This window comes from Aythya ferina, assembly GCF_964211825.1.
Source record: "Aythya ferina genome assembly, chromosome: 6".
Classification (NCBI taxonomy): Eukaryota; Metazoa; Chordata; class Aves; order Anseriformes; family Anatidae; genus Aythya; species Aythya ferina.
The window spans coordinates 29717946-29737992 of NC_140303.1; the positions used below are offsets into that span (position 1 = coordinate 29717946).

The 20047-nt window shown below is 38.0% G+C and overlaps 1 protein-coding gene across 1 annotated transcript in view; it reads left to right on the forward strand.

The window, feature by feature from the left end:
* Positions 1–20047, forward strand: part of CNTNAP5 (contactin associated protein family member 5) — a 293099-nt gene that overhangs the window by 239240 nt on the left and 33812 nt on the right. Inside the window, exons 16-20 of the mRNA XM_084523263.1 lie at positions 2210–2337; positions 2533–2703; positions 4754–4972; positions 12933–13172; positions 14792–15016. Of these exons, the coding sequence (XP_084379389.1) occupies positions 2210–2337; positions 2533–2703; positions 4754–4972; positions 12933–13172; positions 14792–15016 (983 nt within the window). The remainder of the gene's footprint in view (positions 1–2209; positions 2338–2532; positions 2704–4753; positions 4973–12932; positions 13173–14791; positions 15017–20047) is intronic.

Here is a 20047-nt window from a genome sequence, read left to right on the forward strand (position 1 = left end):
CACTATTTTTTGAATAAAAATAAATTTGCAGGAAAAACCCCTGGATATTTGGTGAAAAATCTTTTATATTTTTGAATGTAACTGTCATTTAGTTATTCATGTGTATATTGCATATTTTATGTCCTATTTCTGTAAATCTGCCTTTCTTTCATTCATTCTACCTACTTTTCTTCCTACTGTGCCCTGAAATGCTTTATTTAATTATCTTCCTAAGAAATACTCAAATAGATCAGCTTCTGTTACAACTGTTTCATAATCTGTTGAGAGCATTTGCACTGACTTTCAAGGATTGATACAATAAGCTACATGACAATGCTTCTGAGAGGCCTCAATGAAGAGATTCGGAGACCATGTACTTTTGATTTTCATACATGATACATTTCCATGTCAGTCTCTATTGAAGGTGTCAGTCTCTGTTGAAGGCCTCACTCTGTCTTATGTGTGAGAATGTCATCTTTCTGCATTTTGTAATTATCTACATGTCATACACCCACTGAAGCAAGAAAAATGTAAGGGTCAAAGAAGGTACTTTTCCTTTTCTTCTTGGAATTACAAGACAATTAACTGTGCTGCATGCAGTTAGAAACAATGAAAAATAAATGAAATGTTTGCAGCCTTTATCAAAAAGATGAAAGTGCCCCTTCTATGTCTTGTAACATTAATCAGAATAGAGCAGTTAGACAAGTAAACATCCGAGGCTGTGTCAGAGCACAGCTGTGTTGTTCATCTTGATTACTTCTTTGCTGAAATATCATGTCTATTCCCACAGCTGGAACTACATGTATAATGAGGGGTACATTTGTGGAAGGTGGCATTATGAGCAGTGTATAGTCTGGGATCCTGCCTAGGATGTCAGACTCCTTGGCAATGATTTCACTCAAAAACTGCAATCTGTTTCCTGAGGCTTTGTTTCATGTATGCATAAAAGAGAGTGGCTATAAATTTGGGATTATTGTTACCTTGTGTCTGGTCATTGTTGCCATCCCTGTGTGCAGCATGAAGTTTACCCCTCTGAGCATATGGGTGAGATCAGTCCAGACCTTGCGTGCAGATTCCTTGGCCATGCAGACCTAGGGTTCCTTTTCAGTAAAACTACTGAGGTTTGGCTCCATGAAGAATGCTGTACCAGGCTTATGTGCCTGGATTTCCAACAGACTTCAAACCTGAGTTGGGGGAAGATGAACACATCACTTTGGAGATGAGATGCAGTAGCACTTGCCTCTCTGTAATCGATAGATAGAGAAATACCTCCAGAGGGGATTTCAGCTCTGGTAAGATCAGGGCTGGATGCCTGAGGGACTTGGTTAAGTTCATGAAGAAAGGTGGAATGAATGTGCATTTGTATACCCTGCTAGAGTCAAAGCTACTGAATCATTTTAGGGACCAGAGGGCTGCCATGAAATGTCATGCTTCACTTTGAGGACACTGCTTTCCCCAAGGCACTCAGATTAAAAAGAAAATAATCTTCCCATCCTCTTCCTTTTTAGCAGCCATGTGTAAGTTAATAGCTCAACAACAAATGCAGCTGATACAAACAAGAGACTGCAGTTGGGCAATACAGTAAATCAGCCTTTATTATTTCAGTTGCTGACCTAAAAATTTCAGACATGTAACGCAAAGGGCTGATCCACTGCAAACTCACTGCCAATTCAACTGTCTTTGCAGTGTGCTGAGTCAATTATATACTAGCTGTCTTCAAGCTGGATCAGGTATTGTCTAGCGACCCCATGCTAACACCACGCTGCATCAGGTATCACATGTCCTCCTTCTGCTCAGATAAAGCATAAAGCCAGCACAAATTCCATTGTCTGTCTCTGGCTAACTTAACAGAAATTCAGATTTGGGCTTATATCTGATCCACATCAAATTCATCCTGCTGAGGAAACCCAATAGAGCCTATTTTACATCAATGTCCGTCAGGTAAAAGGGCAGCATTCTGCCTCTGCTTCATAAGCATTCAGCACAGCTAGAATTCATACCAGACAGTATCGTGTATCAAAATGCAGTGTCTTCGGGGGGTCAGTATTACGTCTGAGCATAGAGCGTATGTGCGCATATATGTATCTTAAACAATGTGTACTGGTCACAAGTCTTATAGTAAGTATGCAAATATATTTAAGTAAGCATCTTTCAACTATTGCCTTACGCAAGGAATGCTGGGGATTTGTCTGTTGTTAATGTCTCTTTTTGTTTGTTTATTATAATCCAGGACAAATGATACTGGCCTCCTTGCTTTCAAAGACCATTTGCCTGTAACTCAGATAGTGATCACTGACACAAACAGATCAAATTCTGAGGCTGCCTGGAAAATCGGCCCTTTGCGTTGCTATGGAGACAGTAAGTACTAGCTCTTCTTCTCAATTTCTAGAGGAACAGGATGTACCTTTTTTTTTTTTTTTTTGGTGTTACTTTGTTTTGTTTCATTGTTTGTTTTTTAAACGTGTTTATCTGATGAAAGCTATCTTTCCACGTGCAGCTCACAGCTGCTGTCCTGTGCCAATTTAACTATAGAGAAGGGGGTTGTGTTTGCAGGGCAGTTCTGGAATGCAGCTTCCTTCAACACTGAGGCTTCCTACCTGCACTTCCCCACCTTCCATGCTGAGGTCAGCGCAGACATCTCCTTCTTCTTCAAAACCACGGCTCCCTCTGGGGTATTCTTGGAAAACCTGGGGATTAAGGACTTCATACGAGTTGAAATAAGCTGTAAGTTTCACCATGGAGAAATCACAATGTATTTGCCGAATTTGACAGGAGCAGGAAAGTGAGAAGGACTTTTTACTTCTGTCTTGGGACTTTTGGAAGAGCTTGGAGAGGATAAGATGGAGACATAGATCTCTCTCTCCTGTCAGAGTGTCTCTGTATAATGTTGATCATTTTGTTTCATCTTATTGTTATTCGGTTCTTCTTTCCTAAACCAAGAAGTGACTAAATTTACAGTATTTTTTACCCATTTTACCTCATTAGAGAAAGAGCTACTCAGCAGACATGACTGTAGACTGCAATTTTAGTCAAGAGATGCAAAATTTAATACCAACAACTCTCATGGTTACCTTTATTTATTTTTAAATGATATGTCCACTACAATGCAATCCTAGTGTTTCAGAGGAATTCAGTGTGTACTACGTGCATACTGTACTATGAGGTGAGAGCCTATGAAGACCACAGTGCTAATACAGGGTAAGCTGTAATGGGCATTGAATACTTCAAAATGTAATAAATGACTGCAGTACAACTGCAACTTAATGTATAAAAGAGAGGAGTAGAGAACTTAATTAGTGAGTAGGTTTTTACCTCACTCTTGTTCTGATGACTTCAAATTTTTATTAGTGACAGAAGAGTACTGTGGCTTTGACATGAAATATGACTTCTGTATTCCAAATTCTGTCAAGCTTAGGAAAAACAAACTGAGTGCTATGCATTTTATAATATGCTTAAGATAACCCCAACATAAAATTTAATAAAAATGGACCCCGAGGCCCTTCAATTCATTAAACCAATGGTAAATGTCTTGGTGCATTATCACAAGGTAATGAGGTATGATTTACTGTTAATTGCACATCAAAGTCCAATTTGGTTGTACTGCATTTCATTCTCATGGATATAGAAGTAAAAATGGCATTTTGATGTCAAATATCTGACAAATATTGCAAGCCACTAAGAGGATTGTTTAGTGAAAGTTTGTGAAAGTATATTATACCTGGGCTCCCAGAGAAATGTGTTATTTAAAAATTTGAGGAAAGCTTTTTTCCTTTAAATTTGGGCTTCTCATTAGTAGTTATGTGGTGTGTTTCTTGCTGCCAGATGGAATTTCAGCCTAAAGGCCTTGTATCAAGGAAGTTCCACAGACCAGCTGCTTCAAAAGGAAATGGCCTTTTAGCAGATGCAGGAGCTCAGAATAGATCTTTGTCTCTCCCTATGGAGTGTTTCCTATCCTAACTATCTAAGAAGCAGCTTCCAAAACCAGAGCAATCCAATTTGTTGGGCTTGAAAATAACAGGTTTTTATGAATTTTCAATCCAAAACCTACTGGTTGTTGTGCAGTCTGTGGACCTGGTTCTTGCCCTTTTTGGTGTATTTAGCATTTTAGGAAGAAGAAAAATAATCAGTAACAAAAATGTTAAAGAGTTCTGGCCCCTTTCAGGCTTCTAGCAGAGGAAGATGGACTCCTTCATATGACTGTTGTTTTTCAGTTACTGTTCTGTTTCTAGGAGCCTTGCTATCTCTGGACATGTTATACATGTATATGACCCTTTAGTTTAGGATCACCAATGAACTTTTTTTTTTCCCTTCTGTTTCTCCCTTGCTTCCTGAGTCAGGCTTATTCACGCAAACAAATGCTTGAAGGTTTCCCTCCAACCATATATAACCAAATTCTGTTAAGAATATGCATTTTGAAAGATTTAGTCAGAAACAGTTCCTTCATCCTTTCCACCATCTCAGCATTATTTGTCCAAGTGCTTTTGTGTGACTTTACTACAGTGTTTGGCACTTTTACTTCCAAAAGAGAATAAATCACAATTTCTAGGGCACCATAATTGTTATAGCAAAAAAAGACGGATACCCACAGCCAAGCATAATCACAGCAGAGATCAAACAGTGAGGCTGCTGGGTAGAAGATGGGATGTAAATGATGCTGTACTATTTGCTGACACAAAAGTTAATGGACCCTATATTTATGTAAGATTTCTTGATGTTAAAACCACTATTTAATTCAGACCTTCACTTTCTCTTTATGTCTATTTGTGTGTTCCAGCCCCCAAAGAGATAGTCTTCTCTGTAGATGTTGGGAATGGCCCCACAGAAGCAATCGTGCAGTCTCCCACACCCCTGAATGACAACCAGTGGCACTATGTCCGAGCAGAGCGGAACCTCAAGCAAACATCTCTACAAGTGGATAACCTCCCCAAGAAGGTCCTGGAGGCACCTGCAGAGGGGCACTTCCGCTTGCAGCTCAACAGCCAATTATTTGTAGGTAGGGACCATTTAAGGGTTTCTGCAGATGTGCACAGTATTTCTGTGTCTATACCTTGGTAATGCTGTTGCTTCACTGCTGAGCTAGGGTGTGGTAACCAAATTCTGCCTCTTCCTCTTCCACTCCCTCATAAACAACATAAATCCAACCCAAACTACTACCTTTACACTCAAAGCACTTAGTACAGAAACGTTAGCCTTACAATACTAAATGGCATTTTTAGGGTCTAAGATTGCATGAAACATATTTGTTGCAAAAGAATTAGTTATTTCCTCTTGTACAGCACTGACTATGTAATTTGCTGAAGGAAATGTGATCTTTTTTTTGTGATGCAATGTAAATGGCATACATTCTTGTAAGTTACAGTGGTAAAGCTTGATGACAATATGTGCTTAAAATCTGTTCCTTCAAATATGCCTGCCATTTGGCTATAAAATGTGTGTGTGAGAGAATGATAAACACAGTCAAAGCAAATGCAGCTATTTCAACTGAAGGTGTTCTTCAACAAAACAAACAAACAAACAAAAACCTCTGTTTGCATATAGTTTGTTTCTTTGTCTTCCATGTAAATGAAAACTAGAGGTGGACTAGCTTGTATTTGATAACATAGAACTAGCTTGTATTTGATAATATAATCTGGGATAAAAAAGGGTCTTCTCCCTTTTCAATATTCAAACACTGCTTCTCTGAGTACTCCACACTGTGGTGGAGTAGGTTGTAACCTGCTTCTTATTCAGGGCCATGCAAATAATTACCAATTTTTTCCTTAAAATTAATTATCTTATTTAGCTGAAATGGTATGGCAAACCTCAATCTGTAAACTAATTTTAGTAAAGTTTACCTGTGTATCCACACCCCTTGAATTAAGAAGATTTTGAGGTATTTATTTGAGCTTGTTAGAGTGATTTGTGCAATAATTACTGGGGTCTGAACAGAAGGAGTGAATTGGTTAATAAATAGAGTTGTATCATTGACCAGGAGTCCTTCCCTCATAGCAATAGATTCATACCTAAAACGTTCTCTCAGCCTGAGAAAAGTCTACTGAAGAACTTATTTTCTGTTAAAATTGTCACAGTACAAGGTTTCTGCTTTCTGGTATGACGCATGCTGCTTATCGCTTGTTACTCAAATGATGATCCTAGAAAGAGGTTCCATGAGAGACAGGGCCTGAGGACAGTAGGGTTGGGCTGCTAGGCACCTTAGAAACATCAGAGAATTCTAACCAAGCCACAGTTTGCAAACAGAAGACTTAGAGAACTTAATGAATGGATAGGGTTTTTGTTTGTTTGTTTGTTTTTCTTTGTTTGTTTACAAATTTTTGGTCTGTTTCTTTGTAAAGGAGTAAAAATTAAGGTATTATCATGTCATCTATCAGATATGTCTTAACTGTCTTGCATCTGAAAAGCAGTATCTGCATATAATCTTGTTTCTCTGCATAATAAACAGGTTCCTGGAACCAACTTCATGGTGATTTTAAAGTGATAATCAATGAGTTGCATCATGGAAATTCAAGGTAGATAAGGACCCCCAACAAATTGGTGAAATGTGCCAGTAGAAGGTTATCAGCAAAGACAAATGCAAAGCCACATACCTGGGGCAAAACAGCAATGCATCCATGCAAACCGGGGATTGATTGGATGGGTGGGTAGTCACTGATCAGAAAAAGTCTTGTTGGCCTTGGTGGAGAAGTGAATCTCCAGTGTGCCTTTGAAGGCTGCACACAAGGCTGTATTAGCAGGATTGTAGCCTGCAGGCTGCAGCAAGGGAAGAGAAACAATCATCTTCACAATTAGAGTAGTGCAGCACTGAAGCAGGTGCCCAAAGAGACTGTGTGATCTCCATGCTCAGAGATAATCAAAACTTTCTTAGAAACAACCCTGAACAACATGATCTAACTATGAATGTAGGCATACTTTGAGGAAGAGGTTAGACCAGTTGATCTCCAGTAGTGACTTTCAACCTAAAGTATTTTTTTTTCTCTGATTGTACTTAGTATTTACAGTATACTCTAGGACATAGTTATTTTATTTCAGTAGAGGGATAGAAAGTTCTCACTTTCAGTAATTTGACTACCTTCAGTTTTTCATACACACTTTTACTGAACCCTGAACACAAGGTTGAGTAAAAACTAATGTTTATAAGAGTGGGTTTTGGCCCTTAACTCTACCACAGAAAACCATGTTGACGATCAAAACTGTCTGTGATGTTCTGAGTTTTTCTAAGAGCAGCTGGAAGAGATGGAAACCTGAATGGTCTCTAATTCTAACCCTTTCCCTGAAGTACTCAAGTACTTCAGGTTTCCATGAAGTACTCAAGTACTTCAGGGAAAGGTGGCAGAAGTCCAACAATACACAGATGTAGCATAATTTGTCTCTGCTGAAGGTCTCATTCCAGTTTCTAATAGGAACCAACAGATTTAATACCTGAACCATGCAGAGTGAATTTTATCCCATCTGAAAAATAAATACATAAACAACATTGATTGTAAAAAAAAAAAAAAAAAAAAAAAGGAAAGAAACAGCAGCACATATTATTTTCCTCTTCCATAATCCACAACATATTTGTTTCTGCAGCAGTATGCATACTGACAGTGATTAAGGGTTTTCCACAGTTAGTATTCACATTCTTAATTAATGATCTATGTAACTGACGTGATTTGCTGTTTTAAAACTTTTCCAAGTATATTTAAATTTAATCTTCATAATTTTTTTTTTCATTTAAGCATAGAACTTTGTTTTCATTGTGAAGGATGTTAAGATAAAACCTTTTTTTTTTTTGTTCTTGGTTCTTTTCCAGAATCAATTAAAATATTTTATAAATCTCATAAATAAAACTCAATATCAAAATTTACTTTATTTATCTTTTGGAAAGATTTATTGATCCTTTGGGGTAAAGAAACTGTATTAGCAGCATGTACCACTAAAATGATGATTGAATGGATATCCAGTTTAGCTTTCAAACTCTGATCATTTTCATGATGCTTCAGAGCTATCAGCATATATGTACAGCATATGTGAGGCAGTTTTATCTGTCTTCCTTTTGGAGGGTTAGACACTGTATATCACACATATAAACCTGGGCTTTTATAAAATTTGACTACAGGGGCCATTGGCACATAACATAATTTCAAAGGAGTTCTGCTAATTTGGATCAACTAATTCCCTGTCAACTGTTTCTGTTTTCTGACCAATTTTTTGCTTAAGTTTTGCCCAGAGTTTTCCTCCTTAACCTGAGAATTAGATACATTTAAGACTGTTTGGAATAGAAGGATTTTGCTCCTAAGTTTGTCTTCATGGTGGTTTTGCTTTATTTTCAAGTTGGTCTGACAAACAAACTTTTAGCTTTCTGCAACTTATTACAAAGAAATTTGAACAGAAGCCTTCTCAAGAAAACTTAACAAAGCAGTCAGTGGCAAAGTGGTCTTTGAGGTGTGCTTCATTTACTTCTGGTCCAATGATACTGATGTTCTGAGTGAGTTAATCAGCCTTTAAATAATTTGTGAAGATCGGAGTTGAGGAGGCCTAGCTTTTCTTGGAAGTTTAAGACACCTTTTATTACTCTGCTTTGTACTTAACACAGTGGGTTTTTTTGCCTGTTATTGCATTTTGCCAATGTGGCATTTTCTCTACATGTCTGTATTTGGGGATGTTCGCCCTTGGGGGAGCAGAACCTAAGTATTTGTTCTGTCTGAGCAAGTCAGCAGCCACATACCATGTGCAAGAAATCTTCAGTGCATGATGCTCCTAGGATTCCACTGCAGTGATGATTTCTTACACATGCCATAGTGTACTTTCCATACCTCCTTGCTGGATTTACCTAGAGGTAAAAGCAAAAGGAGAGGAGTCAAAATAGAGCATCTCTCTCCTTTCTCCCTGTTATCAATAGTGATACAATGTGACAGGATTCAGCTTTACAATTCTTGTTTTATTCCATCACTTTCTATAAATGTCTGACTGTATTCAATTATGGTTTCTCTCTGTTAAAGCAAAATAGTTATGAATAGTCAGTAAAAGACAGAAGGGTAGATTACGTAATGTTTGTATGATAAGCTGGTGTGTTTATTGTGTAATTGAATCATAAGGCACTTAGGTATTTATCTAAGTAGTACCAGAAAGAGTTTTTCTATGGCTGCACTTGTTAAAATAATTTAGAATAAAGACAGTCTGCTTAAGGCCAACATTGGCACACATGGAGTATGTGACAGGCTTCTGGGATAGCTTTCTCTGTATGTGCAAAGCAAAAGGGAAAAATGAATTTTCACTGCCTCAGTACATCGAGGATTACCCAAAATCAAACAAGCTCAGATTTTAGAACAGCCTAAAGGAATTTAAAACCTATTTCTCAACCTCTTTTAGAGGGCATTGGGTATCTAACTACTTCTGGTCACTTTATAATCCTCAGCAATAGGATAGATATCCTTATGTTCCTCTGTTAATTTGAAAAAAAAAAATACAGTAAAAGGATCAAATCCTGAAGAAGTTTACAAGCTGAATAATATTAACTTGACCAAACTCTGTGCAGCAGCAGGCCAATTTGGTCTGAAGGAACAGACAAAAATCCTTCCCTTCAATGGACTCACTCTCACTATTTAAAATGAGTGACTTTGGATACTGCATCTTCTGGCATATCTTTGTTGTCCAAGAGGAGTTCTGTAACCACCTTCTCTGATGCTGTAGTCTGAGATGAAATGTGCTGTCTTATCCAGTGAAGGCATGTTCATAACACCCCAGGATGGGGAGGAGAGTGGAAATACATCTTCACAGACCTCCTTTACAACAGGATTTGCACTCAGACTTGTAACATCAGAGAAGCAAAATAAAAATCCTGAGAGGTTACTTTCATGCCTACAGCCTTGATCAGAAATTTTTGTTCTACTTATTTGGTATGTTAAAGAGACTGGCAAAGTTAAGTGCTTGGGTTCCTGCTTTTATCCTGAGAGCAATGATGTGAGGAATCCTTGGGGAAATCTCCTCTGTATCTTGTAAGTGGTCCAAAGACAATATAACACAGGCAGAGTCAACATCTGAGAAACTTTCTTGGGGGACAGAGAAAAGGATGGAGAGGATAAGAAGGGACATATTTTGCCTGTTGGACGTTGCTCTCGTTAAAAGAATCTGCGGATACCTTTGGATGTATCAAAGGCCAGGAGTAGGCTTAAATTCTTGTGTATCCTGACTGCTTACTACTTTTAGTCTGAGACTATTAAGTGTGACTTGGATGTCTTCTAAGTACTATTATAGCAAGTTCTCCTACTCCCGAGTAATGATAGTTGTTCTTACACTCTCATACCCTATCCTTTTCTTTGCATCCATTACATAAAGCAAGAACACTCCTAATGTTCTTCACTTCAGCCTCCCTAATCCAGTTCTTGCTAACAAAATCACAGAATTTCCTAGGTTGGAAGAGACCTCAAGGTCATCGAGTCCAACCTCCAACCTAACGCTAACAGCCCTCCACTAAACCATATCCCTAAGCTCTACATCTAAACGTCTTTTGAAGACTTCCAGGGATGGTGACTCCACCACTTCCCTGGGCAGCCTGTTCCAGCCTGTTCCAGTGCAACGGATTTGCTTTTAAAAGCAAAGTTTTTTGCTTTTAAAAGCAAATCCTCAATTCACTGATAGAACCTTAATATATTATCCAGTTGTGTCACTAAGCTATACTATTGGTTCTCAGTTTTGTTTCCTTCCCCCCTCCTCTCAGACTCTCTCTTTTCTGCCCCAAGGCTTTTCAGTAAAATTCAGCTGCATAAATACCTTTCTGAAAGTGGCGTTGCACATTTGACTGCCACCACCACTCCTCAGCAAAGAACACTTTAACCCTGTTTAACCTTTTTTTTTTTTTTTTTTTTTTTTGGTCCTGAGGGTTACCTTAAAATCTGTTTTCCTGAATAAAACATTTAGATTGCATACATGAAATTGTCTAGTCCAACAGGCCTATTAGGCTTTGTTGATTCTTCCTACTCTAATTTGGAAAAGATTTTTTTGTTTTGTTTTGTTTTCCATTTTTCTCAACTTCCAAAGAATGTATTTGAAGATTAGTTTTGGTCAATAGGGGAAAACTTCCATAATGCCCAAATAATAAACAGATTTGCTTAATCGATGCTGTGTGGATCTAGGACTGGATAGATGGTCTCTGTTAAGCTCTATAATCTCCAGACATTAGAAGAGGAGAAGAGTAAGAAACATATTATGCAGCTTTCCAAAACACTACAGCGATGAGTAAAAATATGGGCAGTGCAGTAAACATGATATTTGTAGAATACTTAACAGTAGTTTCTTTAAAGTGTTACATTTAAATGTACTAGCTGGAATTTGATTGTGTGCCAAAAGGAGTCAAGGAAATTGTCATTTATCCTTGAAAAATTTGTGTTTAGTAATCATGCAAGAGAAAACAGAGTAACCAGTAATTTTAAAGGGAGAAATCACATTCCTTCTTATTTGGACATTACTGAAAATTGTGTATGGTGTGTTTGGTTTTGGAGCAAAATCTCCAAAGAAAAGGGTCACGTGTACACAGTGCAAATGCAAAAGGCCCAAATGTTGTGCTCAGAGGGCCTTTAAAATAAGTAAGTTAACATTCATTCATCTGGAAGGAGCAGTTGGCTAAATAATATTTTGAAAAAGTTTCACTGAGAAAGACACCATAATATTGGTATAAAGTAAACCTCTCTCACACATACTATCTTGAATTTAGTTATTCTAATTCAAATCCAGTACTTCTGCTGTTAGTGTACCAGAAAGAAAAATAAGTCAGAATAACAGAACAATACTGTTTTGGTGAGAGTGTTTTTCAGACTGTTGTTTCATTCTCATAGTTTGCAGAACTCTTGATTTAATTAAATAATTTGTGACAGAAAAGATGCTCTTCTACAAGGACTCATCAAAAGATCAGTTATGCATTTTGTAATTGAACAAACTTCTATAGAATACGAATTTGGAAAGATAACATTTTCTTTCATACTTCTTTCTTTTTTATTGATGCATTAGCAATAAAGCTAGCATTTCAAGGGCTACAAGTGCTATTAATTCTTCGGCCAGAGTTAGATTTCGTAGCAGCAATCAAAATTGTAGTAAATTTGAGAGCAAAACATTGGCAACTGCCAAACAAAGCCTACAATAATAAAAATGTTGATATTTTCACAAAGTACTCTGACTGTCATCAATAATTACTATTATTGTGAGAGACCACCTCCCAGGGGAAAACTATCTTCATTTCACTGTTAGAAATTTCAGTGGGCAGCTAAGATGCTCGTTAGGCTGTAGAGACTGGACTGCTCTCTTGCTAAATCCATACAGCTTTGTACTTCACAAAGTAATGCAATTATGTTTAACAACTGTAATAAATTTCACAACTGTAACCCAAACTCACGTTTCTTGCCTACAACAAACATTCACATGCAACATCAGGTTGGTCAGTCATGCATAAATTCTGACTCCAAAGTCATTTCCTTTCAGCCATCAAACCTGGCACTGAACATGATTTATCCTTGATAACTGGACTCATCAGTATGTGTAACTCATCTGATGTTGGGATTAAGGTGTTATTTATACTCCATACTATAGCAACAAATAGAAGAAAAAAAGAAAAAAAAAAAAAAAAAAAAAAAAAGAGTTTCTCATTTGTTAGGTGATATGTGTACTTATGAGAAAGAAGCTAATTTTTTCCCAAATGAATTTGCAATTTAAATACCAAACAGGGCAGTAGATAAGGCAGAAAAGAAAAGAAGAGCAACTGGAAAGTTAGACACAGCTTTAGTCCTTTCTTACAGATAGAGAGAGACCTTTAGTTTCCAGGGCTTTCCATCTGTCATCTTTTGCGACAGTGTGCATTGATACACAATAGATAATATTTTTTAAATGTAATGGATTAATATTTATACCTATGGATTGAACTTCAGGGCTTTGATTACTTTGTGGACTCATCAGTAAATGTGTGTCCTATTTTTTCTCTCTTTCAGGGGGAACAGCTTCCAGACAAAAGGGCTTTATGGGATGTATTCGATCTCTACATTTAAATGGACAGAAACTTGACCTTGAAGAAAGAGCTAAAATGACTTCTGGTGTTAAACCTGGATGTCCAGGACATTGCAGTAGTTATGGTAACCTGTGCCATAATGGAGGGAAATGTGTGGAGAAGTATAATGGGTATTACTGTGATTGTACCAACTCAGCGTATGAAGGACCGTTCTGCAAGAAAGGTAGGCAGAGTTTTGATCCTAAGTCCTTAGTGGTCTCTGAATATCTCTAACACAATTTCACCCATGTCAGTTTGGTGTCCACCATATTGCAAGAGTATGTTCTAATAGCAGCTTTCCCCTGAACATAACTAAGTGTTTATGTTAAGAGGGCTATAACTCCTCCTATTGTTGACTTCAGTGATGGATGGCCTCAGAAATTAAAATGGTTCAAGCTGTACTGTTACTTTACCAACTTTATTGCATGATTCCTGTATTCAGTTGTATATAACTTGTCCAGACATTAACCAATAGGGCTGAAAACTTCTGTGATGGTTCTTCCCACATATGAATGCTTCATTTGCTTGGTTTTAAACCTCATCCAGCTTTGTCCACCTTAATAAAATCTTAAGGGCTTTTCATTACAGAGTTTTGGAACAAGGGTGTGACAAAAAGAGTTAATCTTTTTATTTTTTATTTTGGTAGTTTCTTCCTCTCCCAAAGAGCATGTTACCTAAACTGGATGCTCTTTATTTGCCCTGCTCCTTTTTCTGGTGTTGGCACCATCCCCTAAAAGCCAGCAAACAGGTTCAGTGAGGACACGCTTATCAGAAACTAAACCATGCAAATCCGTTTTCTCCTGAATGTTGCACGTTCATTTTTGACATCTCTTCTTACGGCCAGGTTTAGATGGGTTATCACAGAGATAGCAACCTGATAGCAACCAAAATCACTGCTCAATAACAGCAAGGTGCAATGTGAGTGTTTTAATTTCCATGACTGCCCCTCACCTTACAAACGCAACAGGCTAAGTGGGCCACATCATCTGCTGGTGTAAATCGGCTTAGTTGTATTCAAGTCCATAGAACTATGCCCACTTACATGAGCTGAGGATTTGGCACCGATGTCATGGGAGGCATATAGAATACCCACATAGTGCCCTGGTAGATACTGCTATAGAGGTGGATCTGCTTTATTGGAGAGAGTTCTTGTAATCAGCCTGTAGTTGAAGATATTATCATCCTGATTTTGCTGTGTCTGACACTAGGAAAACTGCTGTTGCAGTTTTTTTGTTTTGTTTTGTTTTGTTTTGTTTTTCCGTGTATTTCGTGGCCAGACTGAGTTGTGTGTTGAAAACATAATTGTGAGATCTTATAGTTTGAGTACACATAGGTAGATGTTTGTCTTCTTTTGAAGCTACTGCTCTCCCTCAGTGAGTGTCTTTGGATTAATGTGTTGTTTTAATAATGACTTTGCTTAAAAAGAATACTAGAAAGGACAAATATATTGTTGTCATTACTGTGGGGGAAGACAGAGAATATTGCCTTGCATGTCAACTGTCAGAAGATAGTAAACCAAGCATTTATTTGACTGAATAACATTTTGACCTGTTCCATCTTGTGGAGCTATGATTCAAGCTCTAAAATTGTTGAATATAGAGGCCTGTCTCTGTACACTGCCCTTCTATGAATCAGACAAATAGACTGTAAGGAAGGGCACTCTGCTCATCCAAAGGAATGGTGATGTCAGTTGGATCAGAGGCATTTTGCCATGTTCTGCTTCTGAGGCAGGCAGTATGCCTGTCTGGGACACCTGAAAATGCAGTGGCTGAAACAATTCTCTTGGTTTATATGTGCTTTCAGAGGTTTCTGCATTATTTGAAGCCGGCACTTCCGTTACCTATATTTTCCAAGAACCTTATCCTGTCACAAAAAATGCAAGCAGTTTGAGCTCTTCCATTTATGTGGATGCTGTCATGCCCAAGGAAAATATTGCATTTAGCTTTCTCACGGCACATACTCCAAGCCTTCTGCTATACATCAACACCTACTTTCATGAATATTTGGCTGTGATTCTCTCCAAAAATGGTAAGTACTCTTGATTTGCTACCAAAGGGAGACCAATGTGGCTGTGATTTTTGTGAGAATAGTGCCTGCAACTTTATCAGCTTTGTGGTATTCAGTTCATGCAAATAGCCATCACTCTTGTTTATGTCCCTTTATTTGGCATTCAGTGCTACACTTGCCTATTCAGTCTTTGAATAATTATATTGTTGGGGCTTAAAATGTGCTTTGACTTCCATTTGGCAAGACTGCACAATAGCAATTCCTTGCTATTTATTCCACAGTGAGATCCATTAGGCCTCCAGGATAAAGGAATGAGAAATTCCATGACTGTACAAGAACACTTGGTGCAGAAATATATTATTTTATCTTTTGCATTCTCTATTGGAATGCATATTGGTCTTCACTGCATTGTTTCAATAGAATATAGCCAGTACGTCTGAATATTAAAGCCAGAAAATGTCCAGATCTTCTAGATCCACTGACCAGAACATCCATTTGCTATTAAAAGGTAAATGGTGTGGGCACATTCTGAAAACATGTGAAGATTTTAGGGGTATAGACCGTCTGTCTTCTCAGTAAGTCTCTAGCTTCTGAGTCCTTGTAGTGCTTTCAAAAAACTTACTCCAGACATGCATCATCCTAGACAAACTGGGATGTTTGAATTATTCAAGACTTATCAGGCACTGGAGCACTGGAAATGATGACTAAGCATACTGGTGAGTCACTAGCCTGTGGCAGAACAATAGAAAGTTAATGTTATGTGCTTGAATATGCGCATTTGACCGAATGACCCAGACCACTCTGAAGCCTTGCAAATTCCAAAATAGCTAACCTCTGAAGTACTATCAAATTAAAGTATAAAGGAGGAAAAAAAAAAAAAAAAAAAAAAAAAAAGGTTTTATTCTCTGTATGGATTTTGAAGTAGTTTATATCCTGGTTATGTCATGTGGCCAGCATTCAGGCTGGCATGGGATGAATAGCCTAATCCCTGGCTGCCCCTCCTGCTGCCAGGGCAGTATCAGCTTGGGCCCATCTCCCCTAAATGAAGTAGCAGGAGGATGGTGGGACTCTTGAGGAAACATTCTTCTTTCTCCTCTGCCATCCAGTTCCACATTTCCATCTTCACTTTGCTCTCAGATGCAGGTGTTCAGTGTATATGATATTCAGATATATGAATATTCCAGTGCAAAGCTCCAGAGTTGGAGAGGTTAGTCCCTGCTGAGGTGAAAGCTTGGAACTTGCTTCTCAGTTACACTGAGGTCTCTTTATGCCAATCAAGCAATCACAAATAGCCCTAAAGTAAATGAAAATGTAATATCCATTTATATCACCTTTACTGCTGCCAGAGTAGTATAAAATGACCTTAGAAACATGAGTCAATTGCCTTTTATTGATGAAATGCAGCCATCAGCAAGGTGCAGCTGGGAGGTCTCTAAGACGCAGGAACTCTCTAATGGTGATTGGGGAAGGAGTTGGGAACAGGACACTGGGATCTCTTGTAGTAGTTCAGCAGAACCACAGATTTTAAAATAAATATTGCATTTTGGCAGCTGCATCATCTGCAGATCTCCTCTTTGACTCAGAAAGAGATAGAGATTCTTCCACTTACAGAAAGTAGGTGGAGCAGCTCTCAGCATACTCAGAATCAGGAGGCAGTTTGGACAGTAGTGTCTTTCTCATCTCTGTATTTATCTTTGCTCATCTGTAAAATGAAGAGAACATTAGTTTAAAGGGCTGGTGAGATGTCAGGCTCAAAATCCCTGGACTATTTAAATGCAGCACTGTACACAAAGAATTAAGATAACTAGCTGACCTTGTTTGTTAAGTCCTGAAAGTCTCTTTCAGATTTGTTCTGTGCTTGCTCCTGTGTTATTCTGTCAGGATAGTCATTTTAGTCATGTATATTCTCTGTCTTCTGTTCCAAATCAGTAGTTTTTTTAAATCTCATGTCCTCTTATTTTTTAGTCTTGTTGGAATTGAAATTGTTCCAATGAAAATAATGTTCAGATTATTCAGATTGTGTTACTCTTTCTTCCTCCAAGAGGTTTATGCTTGCCATAAAGTTACTGGACTATGAATAATAATATTCTTTGTACAATTAAAAGTGAGCACAATTCCTACTCTTTTATTGGCTTGTTTTCAAGGATATTTGCTGAGACTGACAATGTATAGTAGGACTTAGGTAGGTCCCTGCTGTGTAACTGATAGTTAAATAAAGGTTAGCTTCTGGTGAAATGGGGATGGGCATTCTCATTCAAGAGGTTAGCAGTAATATTCTTTGCCATAATCCTAAGGCCCTTTCAACTTGTTAAGAAATTATATTGGAACAGTCTATGTATACTTTAATGCTTCGCAACACAACCAAACTTTTGTAAGTATTTTTGAAGCTTCTAGTGGTGTATCCTGTCACTCCTTTTTTCTATTAACCACAAACCAACTATGCAAATTTTTAGTTAATAAAAATGGCAATGAGAAGAATCTTCCTGGTAGTTCAGACTTCTCATGTTAAATAACATAAAAGAAGTGAAAGTGTCTGCAAGGCTTGTTCATATTTAGACTATATTGAAAGGAGCTTATGTGAAAATGAACTTGTATGGGCAACTGTGGTCTAATCCAGTCAGGTGTAAAATACTCCCTGTAAAATCAATTGGTTTCAGTAAAATTAATAAATAATCACATTTAACCCCAAGCACTTTCCACTGGCAGACTGTAAAGGAGGTCATATCATTAAAACATACAGTACATACTGACTGAGACACCAGAATTTTGGTAGTAAAATGATTCACTTAGAGTTACTCAACGGGTCAGTTTCAGATCTGGGAATGGAAATAAAATCTCCTCATAGTCAGTCATTTTTTTATGCACGCTGCACACTGCCACTCACACAGAAAGCCCTTCCAGTGCTTGGAGCCTTAGAGGTCAGGTGCTTCATGTAGGAAATAAAAATATAACAGATCTTGGGTACCACCATGTGTCAGTGTCGGAGCTACCATTCTGGATCTTTGCAGATGACCTCCTTCTCTTAAATTAGATGCTCAGTGGTGCCTTGCAACTAGTATGTCTAGAAACAGTTCCCACTCTAGTGATTTATCTGTATCACAGTGTTTTTCTTACATCTGGTCAATGGGTTTCAAGTCATGGCATGGGTAAGTTTTCAAAAGTTTATGTTTTTAAAGATGACTCAGTAGGGATTCTTTCTGCTATTAATGAATACTTAGTCTTCTATATCATACATGTGCCTTTGAAAATGGATGCAATAATTTAGCATTTCTCTCCTCCCCAGTCTTCTTAGAATCATGGAATGGTTTGGATTGGAAGAGACCTTAAAGATCACCTAATTCCATCCCCCATGCCATGGGCAGGGATACCTGCCACTAGACCTGCTTAGAGCCTCATCCAACCTGGTCTTAGACACTTACAAGGATGGGGTATTCACAAGCCTTTCTCTAAATTTTTTTTTTCAGGGGGTATATGCCTTTGAACATCTGCATCTTGTAACACTAATTAATTGAATGGTGAGGAGTCTGGTTTGGTGTCATTAATTGCATGATGGAAGACATTTGCACACCACAGAGCTGTGCTTTCTTATGAATAGTGCTGCAAGGTCATGTGCTTTGTGATCTTTCATCCTTGAGGGGTAGCTGAGTAACCTGATTATTTTGTGTCTATGGACAGAGCTGTGGTACAGCAGAGTCACTGTGGGTGCGCTCTCAAGCTTGTCACAGTAATGGTGGGTAAAAATCTGGTCAATTTATAAATGTCTCCTGGCAATACCAACACTGTAGAAGGGCACTGCTCTCACAGTGTTATGCAAATACAGCTGGTCTTGTCTTCTGTTCAGAGCTGCTCCATATGTGGCCTGCCTTTGCACTCTTATCTTTCCTCTGCACACACACACACACATACTACTTTTTCTTCCCAGGGCTGCAAATGCACTGCATCAGTCTGAGGATGAGGCTCTGGGGAACTAGGCTACACTCTCCTTTTCAATGCATATTTTTGCAAATTTGCATTATTTCACCAAATTATCAGTAACTTAGTATTATAATACACTCAGCTTGATACCTAAAGATAGAAATTGATGGGAGTGGGAAATGTCAGGATAGAAACCATTAGAGCCTCTTGTTTCTATATTCTTCCTTCCCTCTGCAAGTGATCAAATGTGATATGAATATGATGATGATGTCTAGAAAATATTTCTTTCTTTCTTGACTTTGTCTGTTACAGTGGTTGGGTTTCTTCAATTCCAAATCTAGAAAAAGAGCAGATAGCCAACATCAAAGAAAAAAGATAGGATCTCAAACTATTCTAGAATGACTGAAATGAATCTGAAGTTAGTATCTGATCTCCTAAGAAACTAAGTAATTTGAGTCCCGTTTTTATTGCCTCTATTCAGGACCTATTGTCATTAGAGTGAGCTCTGTTCTCAGTTTCTTCGGGAAATCAAGTCTCTGAAACTGCATAGGAAGGATTAAAGACAAGAAAAAAGCACATTACAAGCAAAAGTGCAACTGAAAACAGCTTGCAAAGTTCTTCTATCAGCTCTGTGATATTGTGATATTCAAAATATAGTAGCAGGACATAGATCAGCCTTACAGCCCTGTCCTAAAAGTTCTTGAAATCAGCTGCTGCTTAATAGGAAAGGAAACCAAAAGCTGTAATAGAGGTGGGCTAAATTAACACTCAAAAAAAGAAGAAAATGTCATCATTGAGAAGCTACTGACATTTTGCCTTTTAATAAACTAGTAATCTACTGTCATCTCCTTCTGTCTCAAACTCAGCAGCAGCCTTTCTATTGAAGACTTGTAAATTATCTTTGTTGTTTTTGCCTTGCAAATCTGTTGAGCTGCATCTCCAACAATTTTTCTCCAACAAAAACAAAACTTTTGTCATTCAGTGTTAAAGGCAGGCCAAAATAAACTAATTCATTCTTTGAGGTAAGGACTGTTGAATCTGTGCACTCCAGGGTTCAATGGAACAAAGCTAAATTAGAGAAAATAGGATCTACTGCAACATTGGGGTGGGTTTGAGGGGTGACTTTCAAGTCTACAC